General features: G+C 42.4%; 1 protein-coding gene across 1 annotated transcript in view; it reads right to left on the bottom strand.

The window, feature by feature from the left end:
• Positions 1 to 3,524: 3,524 nt before the first annotated feature.
• Positions 3,525 to 21,217, bottom strand: part of ACER3 (alkaline ceramidase 3) — a 79,899-nt gene continuing 62,206 nt past the window's right edge. Inside the window, exons 7-11 of the mRNA XM_033950129.1 lie at positions 17,389 to 17,447; positions 17,187 to 17,288; positions 15,900 to 16,004; positions 5,394 to 5,439; positions 3,525 to 3,882 (exon numbers count right to left, since the gene is read on the bottom strand). Of these exons, the coding sequence (XP_033806020.1) occupies positions 3,829 to 3,882; positions 5,394 to 5,439; positions 15,900 to 16,004; positions 17,187 to 17,288; positions 17,389 to 17,447 (366 nt within the window). The 3' untranslated portion in view covers positions 3,525 to 3,828. The remainder of the gene's footprint in view (positions 3,883 to 5,393; positions 5,440 to 15,899; positions 16,005 to 17,186; positions 17,289 to 17,388; positions 17,448 to 21,217) is intronic.

Raw genomic sequence — 21,217 nt, 5'->3', positions numbered from 1 at the left:
AGAGGACATGGGCTGAGAATAGTGTCTCTTAAAAGTTGATGACTTGATATCTAGGGTTATAATAATAACAACAATTTATATACCTCAGGACCGTGAAGTTCTATGCGGTTTACATTGATTAAAAACGTTACAGATTGAGTAGAACAGAATTAAAGTCTAGAGATCAGTTATTTTGGGAAAGATTGTGCAAATCAGCTACTAAGTACTTTAGGAACAGATATGTTTTTAGGTGTCTCCTAAATTCCCCATAAGTATTAGCAAGCATGAGTAATTGTTTCAGATCTTTACTCCATAATGCTGGCTGATATGAGAAAAGATGTTGATGATGTCTTTTAAATTTACATCCTCTAACCAGTGGAGAAACAAAATTCAAGTTTGAGCTTCTCTTATGTTGGTTGAAAAAGAGAAGAGGTCAGTTATATATTCGGGGGCTAGACCGAATAGTACCTTGAAGCAAAAACATCCAAACTTAAACTTCACACGTGCCTCCATCGGCAGCCAATGCATCACCTAGTAGTGTGGGCTTAAATGAATTTGAGGTAGACAAAAGTTGTCATACTTTGCTCATGCCTAGTCATTTTCTCAGTGGCTTTTTCAATCTAAACAAATAACTCATTCCCAGACAAGGAATATTGGTGAAGAAATTTTGTACATTAGGATCTAAGTCAGAGACTCGCAGCCAAGCCTGTTGATGCATGGCAATAGACAGAGCAAACATTGATCTGGCCATGAACTTTCTGGTTTTGAGCAGATTATGAATGATGTCTTGATATTGGTTGATTAACTCAGAAGGAAGATATTATTCGAAGGTAGCCAACTGCTGGACTAACTGTTTAAGGTAAAGAGTCATATAAAAGTTATAACTTAGAATATGGAGCCAAAGGAGGTATAGGGGCTGGTTGCGACTGCAAAATAAGGCACAACTCCCTTTGAAGGAACTCTCAAAGTTGCTCCTGTAAGGTTTGCACCAATACCATTGTCAGTACAGATAGTGCTCCTGCAGTGCGTCGAGGCATTGGTGACCTCGATGAGGAGGCATGCCTCTGAGAAGACACTAACTGCAGTGAAGGAGTGGTGTACAAATTGTCCATGGTCCTGCCCTCTCTTCCAGGAGGAACAGTGGCATAGACCGTAGAAGGGTTGTTCCATTTCAGCGAGGACTCCACAAGAAGGGATTGATGTGATAACTGAGACTTTTCGATGCCCTTGCAATGGATCATTCGGTAACGGGATTCCAGCTTGCTTTGTACAGCAAGAATGGAATAAGGTGTTTCAAGGTTTCTCTTGAAAGTTTGAGACACAAGTCTATTAATGGGTATTTTAAGAGACTCCACCGGAGGTCGAGATAATCCCATTTCTTTCTAAATACTCAGGAGTGTATTTGGAATCAGGCCCAAATTAATTTTGAGTTCTTTACTCATCTGACATAGAAAAGAAGAGAAAGATATCTGTTCTAAAGTAGGCTGTTCTGGAGGGGAAGGTGACCGTGAAGCGCCTCGAAGAGCAGAGAACAAGGGCGAAGCATCCCTGGAATACTCACACCTGAGCCCAGAATATTCCAGTATAGACGATTCACTGGGAGATGAAGGTCTAATAGGACAAACAGTTGGAGGTGGTGTCCTCGACTTTGGAGTAGAAACCCTCGAATGACCTCGAGGTGTAGAGACAAGGCATGTCTCGAGAAAAGGATCTATGCCTCGATGAATGTTTCAAAGGATGCCTCGACTAATGTGGAGAACTGTGCCTCGAACCAGGCAGGTCTAGTTAAGAAGAACGTTGAGGAGTCTTTGCCCTATGCCTCAGGAAGGGCGATGCCTTATGCGAGGAACGAGGACTGGAGATCAAGACACCACAAGAGGTTGAACTCCTGGTGTCAAGGCATCTCGAGGCACTGACAAGGACTCGACTCCTTGGACAGCGTGCTGATACTCCAGACGAGACACTTGCAAAGAATCGACTCCTTGCATAGAGTGTGTAGAATCCTCTCGAGGCAATCCCAAGGACTCGGCTCCTTGTATAGAGTGAGAAGATTGAGCTCGAGGTGCAGTCAAGGACTCGACTCCTTGTGATACTGCTGAATGCTCAGGTTGGACTGCAGGAAGCAGAGTTGAGGCAGGAGCATGTTTGGCAAGAATATTGCCCAGCTGATGATCCAAAATGGTCTGGATGAAAGCCTCCAAGTGGGACACAGAGACCGGATGATCAGTACTGTCGATGTAGGGATGATCTCCAAAGAAGAGGAGAAAGAATGACCCTTTGACTTGGAGACATGCTTCTTGGGTAGCTTGATAACTACTGCTGGCACCTGACCTGATGGAGGGAGCAAGGCAAGCGTCTCGTCAGGGGAAGACTTAGCAGATTTACCAGAGGATGAGGATGCTCTGAACGAGGCAGGCTTAATCATCGAGGTCAAGGATGAGGCAGAAGGCGGAATCCCTGTGAGAAACTTGACCGAATGGGAAGTCGAGGTCGAGACCGGGGCAAGTGGATCCATACCAAAAAATTTCTCCACCTGAACTTGATGAAGCTTGTGGGCTCGAAGTTGAAGGATAGCACAACGAGTACACGACTCCAGATGATGGTCAGGTCTCAAACACTGAATACACCACTTATGTGGGTCAGTGAGGGAGATCGAGTGCTGACAATGACTACACTTCTTGAAGCCTGTTGCCGGCTGGGACATAGATAAAAAAATGACTTTAGTAAAGTCGAAACCTGCTGGCAGAGGCCGCAAAGCAGGCCCCGCTGTGACAGAAAAAGAAAATCAAAGTCTTAAAATTTTTTTTTTGAAAGAAAATACGCAAACACACAGCGACCCTGAAAAATAACAAAACACGAGCCGTGGTGAGAGAAGGCACGAAATTTAGAACCGAGTGTAGCACAGAGCGTCAAAATCAAGCCTTCTCGGCTCTGCGGAAAACTGAGAGACACTGGGCAGGAAGGCACTCACGCACGCGCAGTGCGGCAGTCAAACTTTCTAAGTTCTGTAAGCAAATCAGCTTGCGAAGCTGTCCGCATCGGGGCTCCGTGGATGACGTCACCCACAAGTGAGAATATGCTGCCTGTTTGTCCTGGGATAAAAATATTGCCAGGCTACTAATAAAATAGTTTTCCTTAAAGTTATGGCCTGTTCATTAGCAAGAGCTTTTGGCATAATCTTCCTATATGCCATTTTTTCCAGTCCGGAAGCCCAGTTTTGTTTTGGCACAACACAGGGCAGCTCAGCTGTCCATGTTTAACATCATTAATACACTAATTCTGATCGCATGTTCAGCCAGTATACATTAGCTGCCTAAAGCCCTGAACAGAGACTAGACAGTTGGTTCAAATCTAGTCACCTAGGTTACTGTACACATCTGACCATTTCCTACACTAGTTTCATTAAATCATTGTAGCTCTGAATTATACAAAACCTGATACACTAAATTACATTTTTAACAAAATAGTGATAAACCAATCTAAAAAGTGTTAGTATTCTGTGACCAGACCAACCTCATTATAGACTCACACCTCCACAATACAGAGCAAAGAAAAGCCAAACTTATTATTCTGAGCAGTTAAAAATATACAAGAATAACATTAATTAATAACAACCTGAAATATAAAGCACATATTACCCTTGAAATGTGACCTCAGTTTACGATATGCTGTACCTGTCAGTACTATTAACATACATATATAATCATCAGGAAGTCACTTTATTGCAGAGAAATCTTGGAATTGATGCACAAATGCAACACTATGTGCCCGAACAATTGTGGAATGTCTGTCTATCTTCTCAGTCAGGCTAGCAGCTCAGATTTCCAATGCAGAGTTCTTCTCGATTTGTCACAGCTTCTTGGATGGCTCAACAAGGATTACAGGCCATATTCCACAAAGGAACTGTCATAAGGGTAAAAAATAGGGATATTCCTTCAGTGTTAACTTAAGGAGAAATTAGGTTCTTACCTGCTAATTTACTTTCTTTTAGCCTCTCCAGACCAGCATAGGACCCCACCCTGTCTATTGTCGTGTTCTTGCGTGCAGATTTTAATTTTTCGCTTCGTTTCTAGTATTTTTCTAGGGCCAAGAAAAACGGCTGTGGCTTGGCTGGTGAGCTGTGGGGACCTTTGCTATTTGCATTTTCCAACAGTGTTCCTGTTTTTATTAGTTGTTACTCCTGTTCAGAGTCCTGTTTGTTTTTCTGTTTATAGTTCTGCTTGGCTATTCGACAGACTGAGATAATTAGGGAGGAGTCACATTATATGTACTATTCCAAAGTTTTGTCTTAGTCTCCATCTGCTGGTCATGATGAGATATATACCCGCTTGTAAGATTAACCTATGCTGGTCTGAAGAGTTGCTAAAGAAGTTCTGGTTTGCATTGACTATTTCATGTAACATGTTCCATAAGTGACAGAAAACCTTATTAGTTTTATTAGCATTTGCTAGTATTAGCGAGTTTATGTGGAAGTATTATACTAGTTTTAGCTATTATCTCTGGAAGAATAGGATAAGATGCATATCATATGGGAAGGAGAAATTAGGTTCTTACCTGCTAATTTTCTTTTAGACTCTCCAGACCGGTACAGTTCACTGATGGGTAACAGCTCACCATGACCAGCAGGTGGAAACCGAGACAAAACTTTGGCTGTAATACTAATAGCTGTGCTTCCCTCTAGTCTAACCAGTCTGCCAAATAGCCAAGTAGAACGAAGAAGTGCTAATTATAACAGTAACAACACTCTTAACAGGAGCAATAACTAACATAATAATACAGATGGAGTACCTGGAAAGTACCACAAACTTATCTATTGTGACAGCAGCCCACATGTCATTAGCGGCAGCACTGAAGCAACCTGAGGCTCCCACAAGGCAGCAAGTACAGGCCAAGGTAGATTAGGTATATCAAATGTACAAACAGAGCTTTGCACTATAATAAAGTGCTTTTATGAAAACCTGGAATCCCTACATTCAACAGTGTGAACACTTAGGATAATTAAAATGACTATGGGATTATGACTATGCTTGCTTTCACCCTATTCATAAATCACTTGAGGCTGGGGGGGAAGGGGGCTAGTTTGTTAAGTCAGACTATGTTTTGTTAAGCAGTGTACCAAGGTCAGAAGTACATATTTCTTTAAGTATTTATATACTGCTTATCAAAGTTATCTAAGCGGTTTACAATCAGATGCTCAAACATTTTTCCTATCTGTCCTGATGGGCTCACAATCTATCTAATGTACCTGGGGCAATGTAGGAGTGACTTGCCCAGGGTCACAAGGAGTAGTGCAGAATTTGAACCCCCCATCCTCAGGGTGCTGAGACCGTAGCTCTAACCACTACACCACTCCTGTCTGTAAGTTCTGTATTGCAATTTGCATGTCTGTTAAAATAAATAAATCAATAACCCACCTTTACCCTTGGTCTGTACTTCAGATAAAGTGTTCTGGTATATAAACTAAAGGAAAAAGAATACATGGATTATTTATTGTTATTTCCATAAAGAATGTATAAAGAAAGATTAGGTTCTTACCTCGATAATTTTCTTTCTTGCAGATGTGTCCAGTGGTCCTGAACACTAGGGTTTTGCATCTCAACCTGCAAGTTGCTTGAAGAATGCTGTCAATCATCTTTTGAACTCTGCCCTGGCCCCTCAGTTTATACAAAAGCAATAAAGTAACACTGTAATTACAGACATAACTGGAAGGAGGAAAACAGGGAAAAATCCCCAAAACAGCCATTCTATTCTGCTCTGTAACCAATATATCCATTAACATTCAAGTAACTGATCAAAACAGACAAAGAAACTGTGCAACTCATCATATAGAGTTTGTAGTTACTCGCATATCCTGCTATCAAGCAGAGACTTAAAAAAAATTACTTTATAGAGCATTTTCCTTTTTTAAAAAATTATTATATCCTTTCAACTCATCTGAGTCAGAGAATTCTCCAAATTTGGACTGATCTTAACGCAGAAGGCAGGTGAAGCCCACTGACAGGGTGAGGTTTCATGACCACCAGACACATCTATAAGAAAGATTATCAAGGTAAGAACCTAATCTTTCTAGCACAATGTGTCTAGTGGTTATGAATACTAGGGATGTACCACAACAGACCCCAGAGTCTAGGGCAGGCCCACTGAGCCTGCCTTCAAAATGGAGGACCCAAAAGCGGCATCATTCCTGGCTACTATGTCCACCCTATAGAACCTGGTAAAGGTATGAGGGGTAGATGAAGTAGCTGCTCTACAGATTTCCTCGGGTAAAACTATCCGAGTCTCTGCCCATGAGGTAGTGATTTCTCTAAGTGGAGTACGCTTTCAATGTGATCGGCAGCTACTTGCCGCAGACCACATCCATGGCAGGGAGCTGTTGAGACACACGTGCTCCACTACAAGAGTCCCCGACTCCCCAGACTCGGAACGCAGACATTTTGCTCCAGAAGTCAGTAAAACCACTGGATGGTATTCTTTATCGAATCATAGACTCAGGTTGGCTCCCCAGCCCGGGAGAATGCGGAGGAGGCTAAATCTGAAGTTCTTGCCCCCTCACCCTACATGCTATGGCATGCAGTACACGGTTGCTGATCCGGCACAATAACTGTTGCCGTTGTTTGGATCCACGGTGACGGCTGGAGGGTGTTGGCACTGATGGATGGATTGGGATTAGGCCGCCTCGACTCCTCTCCTCAACTGCCGCATCTGATCCATCGCAGCATCCGATTCTCCGCCATTGGAGTCAGGTTGGTTGGGAGGAGGATAGTGCATCAGAGTGAGCTCGGAGGCGGTGCTTCTGAGGAGAGGATGGCACCTGAAGGATCCCAACGTGAGCAGTTGTCCTGCCTTGGAGCTCGCCTGTTCATCGGAGGGACCCCGTGATGTTTGGCAGGATCTTTGTGAGCAGCTGTCATGTAGCTTTTTGGGCTTCTAAGTCCCTGCCTGCCATATTTTCCCGGCATCAAGTGAGAGGATCGCAGTTGGCCTGCATTGGACTTTCATCGTACCAGCTGCATCTCTTTTGTCTCTTCTGATTTTTTGGTGGTTGTTTTTTCATTTTATTTTTAGTTTGGATCTGTCAAGAGCTGACATGGAGATGTCCTGTCATCTTTTGTCTCAGGCAGTTATTTGGCTCCCAGGATTTTGGAAAGGTCAATTACAGCTGGCTTTAAAGAGAATGTATAGGTTGCTCCACTAGACCGGAATGAAGCTTGGACCTAGTACCAAACTGGAATTTATTTTACTTTACATTATAATTCATTTCATTTTATTTTGCTGAGTATGTTTAATTTCTCCTTATTTTTTTCCGTTTGATATTTATTATTTTTGATAGTTCTACTTTTTGGGGTATCTTCTTCCTCTTAACAGAAAGTTTTAATACCAGTGAAGCAATTTCCTAAGTTAGCTGCTGCTTCCACCTGATATTTTCTTTTTAAAATTTATTTAATTTATTTTGTTAGGTTAATATGTTAGTATGTTAATAAATGTTTAATATGGTGCTTTAGTTAGATTGTGAGCCTTTTTTGGACATATAGGAAAGATTTAAGCACCTAGTGTTAACCGCCTTGATCTGACAATAATTGTAAAGTAAAGCAGTATATCAAATAAATTAAACATACATACACTGCACAAATTCAGAAGATTTATTTATTTATTTTCACAAATGGTTTACACAAGTTATACATAAAATATTTTAAAAAGTCAGTACAAAATAAGAACAAAGCAGACAGATTCAATCTTTACATTAGATCAATTGCTCAAGGAAATGCATCTACAAATAGTTGTGTTTTTAACATTTTCCTCAATGAGTTCCTATCTCTACATTTTTGAATTTGGCCAACAAGGCTATTCCACAACTTAACTCCTTCACATGTAAAAGTCATGGCATTTGTTTCTACTTATTTAGGATTAGCTTGTGTTTTCAGAAATGCCAAACTCTCAGAACATAATGATCTTAATGGTTAACAGATTCTTAAAAAATTCAGGAATCTTATTATATAGAAATTGGTGACATAATTGCTTTGTATTGAATTCTAAATAAAACTGGCAGCCAATGCAATTGTCAGAGATATGGAGTAAAATGCTCATATCTCGATGTTCCAGTTATCCATCCCAAATGATTTTTAATCAAAACCCAAAAATCTGAAAACAAAAATAGCGATTTTGGGTCTGGGGAGATAGGGGACCTGAACCCCACCCACAGAAACTGTGAAAAACGAACTTTAATGAAAGATTAGGTTTCTTACCTCTGCTAATCTTCCTTCTTGTAGATCTCCTCTGTAGCCTGAACTCCTGCCCATCTGATTTGTCCAATTCGCAGGTCGCCTGCCAGTAACTGGTAAGTTGGCTTTCTCTCTTTGACCAGCCTCACTAACATTTCCCCAAGTGTCCTTTTATTTAAGCTTATGGGGTTTTAAGGGTCCTGGGGTGGTGCCCCTTCTGCTCTTTAGGCTGGGTCTTCTTTAGTGATCTGTTCCTCAGTTTTGCAGGTGTGAAATGTTTCAATTTCTTATTATCCTAACTTGGCCTTTTTTTGGCCGTTGTTGATTATGTATTTGGTTATTATGAGCAGCATTGATGTGTATCAGGGAGTCCTTGCACCCCCTCTCTTTTTCTTGTGTTTCCTGTTTGTATTAGATACTCCTGGCTTTGCCAAGGGGAATGGCCGCACAGGTGACCTCGCAGAGGGGGTTGGTTTTATTTTTAATTTCTGCAGCCAAGGCTGGAATGGATGCACTATCCGCTAGTTTAGGCTCCAGAGGGATTGTACAAGAAATTGATTTACAAGCCATCCCTGAAGTTCCCATAGGAAATAATGGAGGTACTCACAGTCTGTGCTTATCAGCATTTTTAAAGCAGCTGAGTGGAGAAAAAAAGGACTTTCTGCCTCAGAAACAACTCCCCAACTGCACAGAATTGAAGATCTTCAGACTCTCAGCCAGCCAGGGACCAACTACAACCTCCGCCCCCACAGATCCTCTGCCACGTGGTAGGTGACGGAAAAGACAACCTGCGCCTTGAAAGTCAGGTCGGTTTCTGTCCAGACGCACACAGCCTATGCAAGAAACCTGTCACAGAGTCACCAACAGGACTTCAAAAAGGTGGCACACATCAGGCAGACTCCACAGATCCACCACCAGTTTTTCTGTGAAGCTGCAGTCCAGAACCGCAGGACTGCGTCCTTTTCTACGACTGCGGACAACCGGGGAGGGTCTCAAGGCACTAAAGCCACCGAGAAATAGACTTTAAGTGAATTTTAAGTGAAAAAATAAGAAACAGAAGCAGACACACCTGCTCGGACTGCTTGCAGAAACTCTCAGGCTAACACTCAGGCTAAGGGGGTGGAGCATGTGTTCAGAAAACATGTGGTGAATTTCTGCAACACCTGGACTGCGGGCTGGGATTGAACACATTACATTACATTAGTGATTTCTATTCTGTTAATACCTTGCAAAAGATTACAAAAGAAGATAACGACATTTCCAGGAAAATTACAAATTAGGGTGCTGTTTATATGGTTGAGATTTTGCTGGAAAATTTACAAGAGTGGGGATAGTCATGGAGATGTGTTAGGATTTCTTGATAATTTTTTGAATAATAAGGTTTTGATTTCTTTTCAAAATGATTTTCGGATGTTGTTGTCAGCATGTTGGAGAGGTGGAGATCAGGTTTTGCTGCTTGCGTTACACGTAGGTTGTCGTACATCTTCTTGCACTGTATACCTTTGATTGGGAGGTGGGTAAATGGGGTCTGAATTCTCCTTGGTCTGGTTGATTTGTTCCAGATTAGTCAATTGATTAGGTAGGTGGGAGCAGTGCCGTTTATTACTTTGAATAATAGACAATAGAATTTGAATAGTATTCTCGCTTGTGGAGGTAGCCAGTGTGGAGGTATGCGGTGGTGATGTGAACACCTAGCGTATGGAATCCGGAAGGGATGTAACAGAACTCCTCTTTGGGTGGACAGAAGCTCATTTGCAGGCTCTCTCGGCCACACACGTAGCAGGAGTGTAAAATGTGCAGGCCAACTTTCTCAGTCAGCAGATTCTTGACCTGGAGGAATGGTCTCTATTCCCTCAAGTGTTCATCTCCATAACTCGGCAGTGAGGGCGTCCACAGACAGATCTGAGGGCCTCAGCTGTAAATACAAAGGTGGATTGCTTTTACAGTCGAAGATACGAGCCCGGAAGCATGGGGTTGAATGCGTTAAGTTCAACCATGGCAAGAAAAAGGGCTCTTGTATGTGTTTCCCCCATGGCCCGGGCTAGGGTGGGTCAGCTGGGGTTGGTAGCCCTAGTGGCACCTGATTGGCCAGGGGAGGAGCCAAACAGCCTGCGCTGAAGCTCCTGATGGCCCCTGAGCTTAAAAAAAATACAAAAGCGGGCTGGCTAGCTAGGTGTCCCCATGGGCTGATCCTACAAGCAGCAGACTTCTGCAGCGTGAGTCTCCTTCTTCTCCCAGGCAAGTGGGAACCTCTGGGTACTGAGCCTCCAACCAAACTCTTAGAAAAATACCCAAAAATATTACAAATACACAGCAGAACAGAAATACTTCTGAACAACATGCTTGCAGAAAAAATAAAAAACTGAGGGGACAGAAGCAGCTCCTTCGGAAGGAAGTGGACGTTAAAATATGATTGACAGCATTCTGCAAGCAACTTGTGGGTTCAGATGCATTAGACACATTGCACTATAAAGAACTGTTTCTACACTTAGGTCTTTAATCAGATATAGTAATCCTAGTACTTGATTATGCCTTTTCTTTCGTGCAAATTCAATTAACAATCAAATATCACCCACATTGATAAGACTTGAGATTTTGTATTTCAGTGCCTGTATTCCAATGTGATATGTATACACAAAATGCAGATTAATTATTGAACTAATGCTATACACCAAACGTGTTGAAAAGGTCAAAGAATAGTACAATGTATCCCAATGTCAATTAAATCACCACCATTAATGACCTAATCTTCAATTTCTTAGTCCCAGATCCTCAGAGACAACACACTAGGCTCAAACATTTCATATACCTAGTAATTAACATGTCGCTTCGACATTAGGCTCAAACTTTTCATATACCTAGTAATTAACATGACGTTTCGTCACTGGATCAAAGTAATCTATGTGCCATTCCTTCAAATCTTAAATTATTCATAAATGTTCTCTATATATGTTAATTATTTAACAGCATAGAGAGGGCTAGAGCACACCAAATAAGTACAATACAGCAAAAAAAAAAAAAGCACAAAGGACCTCAATAAACAGGGACTTGTCTTTATTGACCCAATACAGGCTGTGTTTTGGCACACAACGCCTGTATCAGGGGTTTGCAAAAAAAGTATACATACAAAATTTAATAAAAACAAATACCAATAAAAATTAATAAAAATATTTGAAACAAATGATGCTTAAGGCACGAGAATAAAATCGTAACATTAATGAAAATCGTTATCAGATGGGGAATATATCTTTTTGGCTGTAATATATCTATATCTACTGATTACAGCTGTTACTATAACTCATTTGGCAGCTCTAGGACCGATTCTGATCCCTGAAGTTTGGTAATCATATTTTGCTCATTGGCTGGTAAGATTCTGACAATTGATTTGGATCATTCTCACATTTATTTTTCAGACATTGGGTGTCGCATCATATCTTATTTCTCACATTGTTTAGCAATTTCTCACATTGTTTAGCAATGTATGTTGCATTAAGTTCTTATCCTCTATAACAGTGTTCTTCAACCTTTTGATGCCTATGGACTGGCGGAAATAAAATAATTATTTTGTGGACCAGCACCGGTCCATGGACCGGCAGTTGAAGAATACTGGGCTAAATCATGGGTCAGATCCCACCCCATCTCCACCCAATCTCTGCCCCAGACCCCGCCCCATAATAGTACTAATTGTAACACCATTTTTTCCATTCATTTTTCATATAATCATTCCTATCAAAACACAGATAACCCCATGCAAATACGGGACCAAAAACTAAGGGCTCCTTTTACAGAGGTGCACAAGCATTTTTAGCGCATGCACCGGATTACTGCCTGCTTAAGAGGAGGTGGTAGCAGCTAGCGAACGCATTTTAGCATGTGCTATTCCGCGCATTAAGGCCCTAACGAAGCTTTGTAAAAGGAGCCCTAAAAGTACTAATATATACAAACAAACCCTAAGATGCAAGGCTCTGCATGCAGTACAACCCCAGAGGAAAAGAAAGAAATGCATTTCTTCCTGAACAGACAGCAGATGTAAATCAATCACTAAATTCAAAAATAAAATCATTCCCCCCTACCGCTGTTGTCTCCTCCCTCCATGCTGTGCCTTGCCTTCTGGCCTGTTCTTCAGAAGGAGTATTTATATTTACATTACAGACTCTGGCGGAGACCTATTTAGAAAGTATGTATTCTTCCAAATTAATATTTCCAATTTAATAAAGTGTCTTTGTTTATTTGTAAATGTGTGTCTACCAGAGCCTTTAATTCAGTAACATTATTAAATTAAATAACTACTTCTGAAGTTTATGGGGATGGCAAGGATAGAATAGATTACTTGTGGAGACAGGTGGGGACACATTCGTTTCCAGCAGGGACGGGTGGGGACGAATTCAATTTCCAGGGGGGAAAAATTTGGATTTCTGTCCTTGTGCAACTCTCCAGTAGAAATCTAGACATGTAGCTTACTATCAAGAGATGGGTGAGGTAATGAAAGCCCTACTGAACAAAACAGTGGAGTATATTCATGCAGGAAGATTAGAGATCATGCCCAATGATTTCACAAAAAAATAATCTTTTTTTTTTTTTTTCCTTCAAGTCAAGTGCCTGAGTAGTAGATTTAGAGATGGAAAGTGGGGTAGATTTGCAGTAGATGTGGTCAACCTGGATTTCAGTAAAAGCTTTGACACCGTTCCTCAAGACAACTGTTTAAAGAGTTAGCAAATCTGGGAGCTAACATGAAAATTATACTGCGTGACAAACTGCTTGAGCAAGAGGACCCAGGGATAAATCAGAGTTGTTCCATCTCGTCATTTAGAAGCAGTTCAAGATGTGATTTTGTTTTTGAAATCTTAGATTTTCTAAATTTCTCAGTGAGCTGCTCCATTAAGCAATAATCTTTTGTATTATTTTGCCCTGATAAGAATACCATTTTTTATCTACACTTAAGTACCTGTCTATAATATGTAAACTGCTTTGATTGTGTAAACCACAAAGGAAATGCAGTATATTGAGTCCCATTCACTTTACCTTATTTTTCCTTACTAGACTGTAGAAGGGGATTTCTTGGGGTATATTCGGAGGGAACAGGTGCTGGCTATCCTCACCAACTAAGCCTGTGGGTCAGATCTTAGGGCTTTGGAGGGGAAGGTACCCCTAAGACTGACCAGGGGATCAATATCTGGGAGCAAATCCCAGGCTAAGGCTACACCTCAAGGTCATGGACTGCACCCTTTAAAAACAGGCCTTCTCAGAAGGAACAAACTGGTGCACTAGGCCCAATCTGCACCATCTCTTGAAGGCACAGATTACTGAGATGTTCCAGGCTGCACCACTCCCTATATTGGCGATATCACTTAAACCAGGGGTGCCCAATGCGTCAATCGCGATCGACCGGTAGCTCAGGAAGGCAACGTGAGTCGATCACAGAGCCCATCCCGGGCTCTGTGATAGACTCGTGTTGCCGTCCCGATCTACCGGGCCTATTAGCCTTCCTCTCCCCGACGTCAAAGACGCCGACGCCGGCCATTAGGCTGTTTTTGTCATTTCAGGGGGGGGGGGAGCGTGGCAGCGGCAGCAGCAATAGCAGCCTGAAAAAGAAATCATCCTGGCTGGGGTCGGTGTCATGCTCCGGAGCTCCTACAGCCTTCCTATCTCCCTCTCCCTTCTACCTGCTTCCGGCCACATCCCCTGCTCCGCGGCTCTCTTCGGCAACTCAGCAGCAGTGATCGACACAAGCTTCTGACGTCGGGGCCTACCCTCTGCGAGTCCCGCTTATTTCAACTTCCTTTTTCCACAAAGGCGGGACTCGTAGAGGGAAGGCCTCGATGTCGGCAGCTTGTCTTGATCACCGCTGCTGACGAGTTGCTTAAGAGAGCCACGGAGCAGGGGGGTTTTGCCAGGTGCAGGTAGAAGGGAGAGGGCCAGATGCAGGACTCGTGGGTGAGGGAGCAGAAGAGAGAGAGAAAGAGAGAGGGGAGGGAAACAAAAGGAAATATTTCATACTGGGCTGGGCCGGAGTGGAGGGAGGGTGGAAAGATTCTGGCTACAGGGTGCATTAACAAAGGAAAAGGGGGGAAAGCTGAAAATGGAGATAGTGACACAAAGAAGAGAAAGAGTAAGCAGGACCTACTGAATAAGGATAGAGATACAGAGGGGACATGAAGAGGAGGTGAAATAGAGACATAGAAGTAATGCTGAAAAAGTGTGTGTGGGGGGGAGATAAAGACATTGAAAGGGCAAATGGTGAACATGGGGTAAAGACAAGGACAGAGACAAATGAAGATTCTGAAAAAGTGGTGAGATAGGGATATAGGTGAGATAGCCACAAAGAAGGGTGCTGCTGGAAAATAGGTGGAATGGTAATTCTGACAGACACAGAAGGGAAATGCTGGATCAAGGAGAGATGGGGCTCAGGCTGGATGGAATGAGGAGAAATGCCTTGTTGGCCCAGAACTTCCTCTCCTACGCCAGAATTGATGTCAGGGAGCGGAATGCTGGTCAGCGCGACGCTTCTGCAGGGAAAGCTTGGGACGGCGGTGGCTTGGGGGCTGTTCCCCAATGGCGGTGGCAGCAAACCGAGTGGCTTGGGGGAGGGCACGGAGAAAGAAAGAAAGGGGGCAGATAGGGAGACAGAAAGAAGGGGGAACAGGGAGACAGAAAGAAAAAGTTGGGGGAGAGAATGAAGTCTGGAGGAGAGGAAACATACAGGAGGCTGAAAGAAAGGAAGAAAGATTGGATGCACAGTCAGAAGAAGAAAGTGCAACCAGAGACTCATGAAATCACCAAACAGCAAAGATAGGAAAAATGATTTTATTTTCAATTTAGTGATCAAAATGTGTCGGTTTTGAGAATTTATATCTGCTGTCTATATTTTGCACTATGGCTCCCTTTTACTAAACCGCAATAGCGTTTTTTAGCGCAGGGAGCCTATGAGCATTGAGAGCAGCACGAGGCATTCAGCGTAACTCCCTGTGCTAAAACCTACTATTGTGGTTTAGTAAAAAGGGAGGGGGTGTATTTGTCTATTTTTGTATTTTGTTACTGAGGTGACATTGCATAGAGTCATCTGCCGTGACCTCTTTGAAAAAACCCGGAATATGAATAATTAACATTTCCTCTGCCTTTCAGTGTGCTTTGTGTTTTTTTTTTATTTTATTGTTGGTAGATCATTTTGACTTAGTCATTATAAAAGTAGCTCGCAAACCCATAAAGTGTGGGCACCCCTGACTTAAACAGTTCAGAATCTCTGCCTCCATCTGCTGGTAGTGTGATATAACCCATGGCTGACAAAGAGGTTTTGTTTTGGATTGGCCAAATGAAAGCCAATTTCATACCTACTGAAGTGTTGCAACAAGATCTGTAAAACTGTTTATACAGAGCCACAATCAAATGAACAACTGAAAGATTTCTATAAGGAAGAAGGTGCCATACAGTTAAGGAAGTGCCACTAGTTACTGAATAAAAGGTTTCACATAAGGATAATCAAAATATATCCTTTCTGTCTGATTTATTAGGGGTATTTTCACTCTTACCAAAATGTAAATGAGAATCTAATCACAGAGTATAAATTGTGTTAAAATACAGACATCTTCGGGGGAGGGGTTCACAAACTTCACCACTATAACTCATTATCAAAGCTACACAACTGGAAAAATTGGTTAAAATCAAATTTTGCCACTGCTCAGTGAACCATTGCTTTATAGTTACCAGAACAGGATGTGCAAGTAGGAACCCAAGCCTGTTAGAACGTGCCACCATGCATGAAACTGTGTGACAGCTCCCAGGACTGGGGGCATCTTCTGCCGAGCTCCTCTATTAGAAGAAAACAGAGATAGTTTTTCTGTAACAACTTTTATCTAAAGGTTGTGTCATATCTAACATATTTCTAATCTAATCTAATCTAATCTAAATCTTGGGTTTATATACCGCATCATCTCCGCAGATGGAGCTCGACACGGTTTACATGGTTAGTGAAGGAACGGAACTCCAGTGGAATTATATAAGTATGAGAGAAGAGAGGTTGGTGTGAGAGTGCCAGGAGCGGGACGGGGTTACGTTCTGGAGAGGAGCCAGGTCTTCAGATGCTTACGGAATGGTAGAAGGGGGCTCAAATTGCGGAGAGGGGAAGGGAGACTGTTCCAGAGCTGAGTGATTCTGAAAGGGAGGGAAGAGCCAAGTTTACCAACAAGGGAGATGCCTTTTAAGGAGGGGTAGGATAGTTTTAATTTTTGAGTGGATCTAGTGGAGGTTGGATTTGAGGAATTCCAGGATAGAGGGATAAAAGGAGGAAGGATACCGTGGAGGATCTTGAAGGTTAGGAGAACTTGAAGCCACCTCGTTGTTAGGCCAATAGGATGAGAAATAGGAAAGACCTTACTCCTAATTACACTTCTTGTGACCTTAAGCAAGTCACTTCACCCTCCACTGCCTCAGATACAAAAATTAGGTTGTAAATAGTAAATACCTACTGTAGCTGAAATGTAACCTGTCTTGAGCTACCAAAGAAAGTACTGAAACAGTCTTAAAGTACACATCCTATACTTAACCTTTGTATCTGTAATCCTCATTCTAACTTTGGACAATGCAATATTTAATTTTAATAAAAGTTAACATTTTCCAAATCATTATATGATATTTAAATGAGACTCAGCTCAAAGGGGTTCATGGGCCATTAATGCTGACCCTTTAACACCATTTCTTGCAACAGAATTTAATAAATATTTTATACATTTCAAAATACATAAAACATATTCAACAACAACGAGAGACTACTTCTAAATTTCTAGAAATGTTTCTAGAGAGACACGGGAGGGACCGGGGATGCCACAATATTTTCTATTTATAGACACTAAAATTTTAAAGAAAATTGGAAGCATCTTCATGGTTTTTTTTTTAAGCAGAAGACTGAACTTTCAAAATGTGTATCACAAACAAAAATTAAGGGCAAGCATACATAGTCCAAAGGAATGGTAGAGAGTATATTAACAAGCTCACCTCCATGTATCACAGAAAAGGGTGTCCAGGTTCCAAAGAAAGAATCCCATTAAAAATAAACCAAGAGATGTATAAGCTAAACTCCTAAGCCAAGGATATACCCTGTGAAGGAAAATTAAGAAAGAGAAAGAAAATTGATAAATATAAAGAGAAAGATAGAATTAATGCATGAAATCCACCATTAAGCTGAACTATTACTTACCATGTAATAATATAAACGGATCGTAGCACTAAAATAAAAACTAAAAGGCCATACATAACCTGAGGGGGAAGAGAGACAAAGGTTAGGAGTGCATTATATTTAAAAAAAAAAAAAATTATATATATATATATATATATATATATACATACACACACACACACACACACACACACACATACAATTTAATTTTCAAAACAAAGTAAAAAAAAACCCATTAAATTGGCCACTTCAATTACTGCACTTGATAGCCACTGCCCAATTTATCCTGGGAACATGTAACAGAATGGTCAGATAGACTGTTCTACTATATGAACAGTTTCACACAAAATCATTAAAATTTTAAACACCTCTACCGGTCACTAAAAAAAAAACCAACCCAAAACCCAGAAAAGAAACATATACAAAAAAACCTGTATCGTGCTATATCAATCTGGTTACAGCAGATTCATAAGGAAAGATCAGGTATTTACCTCAGTAATCTTTTTCTAGTAAATAGCATTTCCTAACTCCTGAGTAGTCAACCCCTTCGCATAAGATTTGTGTAGAGCAGTGTTTCAACTTCTTCAAGCCCTAAGTCTAAAAAATATCAACCGAGTACCCCTGTCCAAGCTCTGCCCCAGACTCCGCCCTAAACCCACCCAAGCTCCGCCCCTGCCCCTATAAAAGCACAGTTACTTACCATAACAGGTGTTATCCAGGGACAGCAGGCAGATATTCTCACATATGGGTAACGTCATCCACGGAGCCCGAATGCAGACAGCCTTGCAAGCAGACTTAATTGTAAAATTTTAAGAAAGTTCACAACTGTCGCACCGCGCATGTGCGAGTGCCTTCCCGCCCAAGGTAGGGCGCGCATCTTTTCAGCGTCTCCTCAGTTCAGATAGCTAGCTAAGAAGCCAATCCGGGGAGGTGGGTGGGTTGTGAGAATATCTGCCTGCTGGCCCTGGATAACACCTGTTACGGTAAGAAACTGTGCTTTATCCCAGGACAAGCAGGCAGCATATTCTCACATATGGGTGACCTCCAAGCTAACCAGAATGGGATGGTGGGAGTGTTGGCAATTGAGGAGAATAAATTTTGTAACTGCCTGGCCAGAAAGGCCATCCCATCTGAAAAAAGAATCCAGACAATAATGAGAGATGAAAATATGAACCAAGGACCATGTGGCAGCTTTGCAGATTCCTCAATAGGAGTAGATCTAAGGAAAGCTACTGATGCCGCTATGGCTCTGACTTTGTGGGCTGTGACTCGACCCTTTAGATGCAGTCCAGCCTGAGCATAGCAGAAAGATATGCAAGCAGCCATCCAATTGGAGACAGCGTGCTTGGAAACTGGATGTCCCAACTTGTTTGGATCAAAGGAGATAAAAAGTTGAGGAGTAGATCTGTGTGACTGAGTCCTTTGCAAGTAGAAAGCCAAAGAACGCGTACAGTCCAGAGTATGAAGAACCGTTTCTCCAGGATGAGAATGAGGCTTTGGAAAAAAGACAAAACACTGGAAGTACAATGGATTGGTTGAGATGAAATTCTGATACTACTTTAGGCAAGAATTTAGGATGAATATGGAGGACCACCTTGTCATGATGGAATACTGTAAAAGGTGGGTCCACTACGAAAGCTTGTAGCTCACTGACTCTGCGATCAGACGTGAGAGCAATGAGAAAAACCATTTTCCAAGTGAGATATTTCAGACTAGTCTTTAAGCCCGTTACATTAACGGGTGCTAGAATAGATGTGTCTGTCTGTGTTTCTTTATCTCTCTCTCCTTGGCCACTGTCTGTATCCTTCTGTCTCCCCCCCCCCCCGAGCACAGCTGTCTGCCCCCAGGACACACCTCCCCCCCAAAGCAGCCCCCTTCCCTCTCCCTAACTGTCTCTCCATGGCCCTGAGAAAAAATGTGATGAAGAGGCGAGGAAACGAGTGTCCATTCCTGAGGTTGCAGAAGACGACTCAATTTGTTCGCCAAACAGTTTTTCTCTCTTTGAATATAGACCGCTTTTAGAAAGGTATTGTGAAGGATTGCCCAATTGCACACCTTTTGAGCTTCCTGGCAGAGAGGGAGAGATCCTGTTCCTCCCTGCTTGTTGACGTAGTACATGACTACTTGATTGTCCGAATGAGGACTATTTGATTGTGGAGAAGATGCTGAATAGCTCTGAAAGTATTGAAGATCGCTCTGAATTCCAACAGATTTATGTGACACTGACGATCTGTGCTGGACCGATGGCCTTGAGTATGGAGACCATCGAGATGAGCCTCTCTAGCATAGGTCAAGGAATCTGTTGTGAGAACCTTCTGAGGAGGGGCGTTTGAAACAGTAAGCCTCTGGAGAGATTGGAAGAGAGCGTCCACCAGTGGAGAGACTGTCTCAATGAAGGAGTTACTGTAATATGTTGAGAGAGTGGGCCGCAAGCCTGCGCCCACTGAGATGCCAGGGTCCACTGAGGAATTTGTAGTCTTGTAAAAAGAGTCACGTGAACTGTAGAGGCCATGTGACCTAGGAGAACCATCATGTGTCTCGCTGAAAGTGAAGTGAGGGATGACACTTTGTGACAAAGTTGAATGAGAGCATTCTGACGCTGCTGAGGAAGGAATGCTCTGCGTTTCACAGTATCCAGTACAGCTCCGATGAAGTGTAGAGTCAGAGAGCTGTAGTTGGGATTTTGGAAAGTTGATTTCGAACCCCAAGCTTTGGAGGAACCAAGTAGTCCGTTGGGTCGCTACAATAACCCCCTGAGATGTTGTATCCTTGACGAGCCAGTCATCCAGGTATGGAAAACTCTGAAGACCATGGTTACGCAGAGCTGCTGCTACCACTACGAGGCACTTGGTGAAGACTCTGGGAGATGATGCCAGGCCGAAGGGTAGCACTCTGTATTGAAAATGATAATTTCCCACCCGAAATCGGAGGAACTTGTGAGAGGCTGGATGAATGGGAATGCGAGTGAGTATAAGTCTCTTTGAGATCCAGAGAGCATAACCAATCGTTCTGATCTAGGAGGGGATACAAGGATGCTAGAGACAGAATCTGACATTTTTCCCTGACAAGAAATTTGTTGAGTGCTCTGAGACCCAAAATAGGTCGCAGGTCACCCGTCGTTTTCGAAGCTAGAAAGTAACGGAGTAAAACCCCCTGCTCTGCTGTTCCAGAGGAACTTTCTCGATGGCAAGGAGACAGAGCAGAGCTTGAGCTTCCTGAAGAAGAAGGGCAGTCTGGGAAGGACTGGAAGGTTACTCTCTTGGCTGAAGATAGTAACCTTCCCTGATGATAGAGAGGACCCAGAGGTCAGATGTAATAAGTTCTCATCAAAGGTAATAGAGATGGAGACGATCCCCTATGAGAAGCGGAGAGGACAGAGGCGAACTATTGAGGTTATGCACTGTGTTATATGGTCAAAAAGGCTGAGAGGCCTTGGGTGCAGTAGGAGTCTTGAGTTTTTTGCCGACGTTGTTGCTGCTGTTGTGAATAAGGAGCCGGCTTCTGAGGAAATCGCCCCTGGTAGGATGAAGTAGGCTGAAAACCTTTGGCAGTGGAAGGCTTTGGCTTGATGATGGAAGCAAAGGACTTCTCATGTTCAGATAAACGCTTGGTAGCTGCCTCAATAAAATCATCAAAATAATCGCCCTGGCATGGAATGTTGTCCAGACGATCTTGGAAAGTCGGGTCCATGCCCACGGTGCGAAGCCAGGCAAGACAACGCATGGCCACCGAAAAAGCAGTGACTCTAGAAGACAGTTAAATGCATCATATGAAGACTGAACTAGATGCATGCGAAGTTGCCCCAGAGTATTGTGAAGTTGTTGAAACCCTGGAAATTGTAATTCAAAAG

Source organism: Geotrypetes seraphini, chromosome 6, assembly GCF_902459505.1.
Source record: "Geotrypetes seraphini chromosome 6, aGeoSer1.1, whole genome shotgun sequence".
NCBI lineage: Eukaryota > Metazoa > Chordata > Amphibia > Gymnophiona > Dermophiidae > Geotrypetes > Geotrypetes seraphini.
The sequence above is the reverse complement of the archived record's forward strand: the minus strand, read 5'-3'. Positions and strand labels throughout refer to the sequence as shown.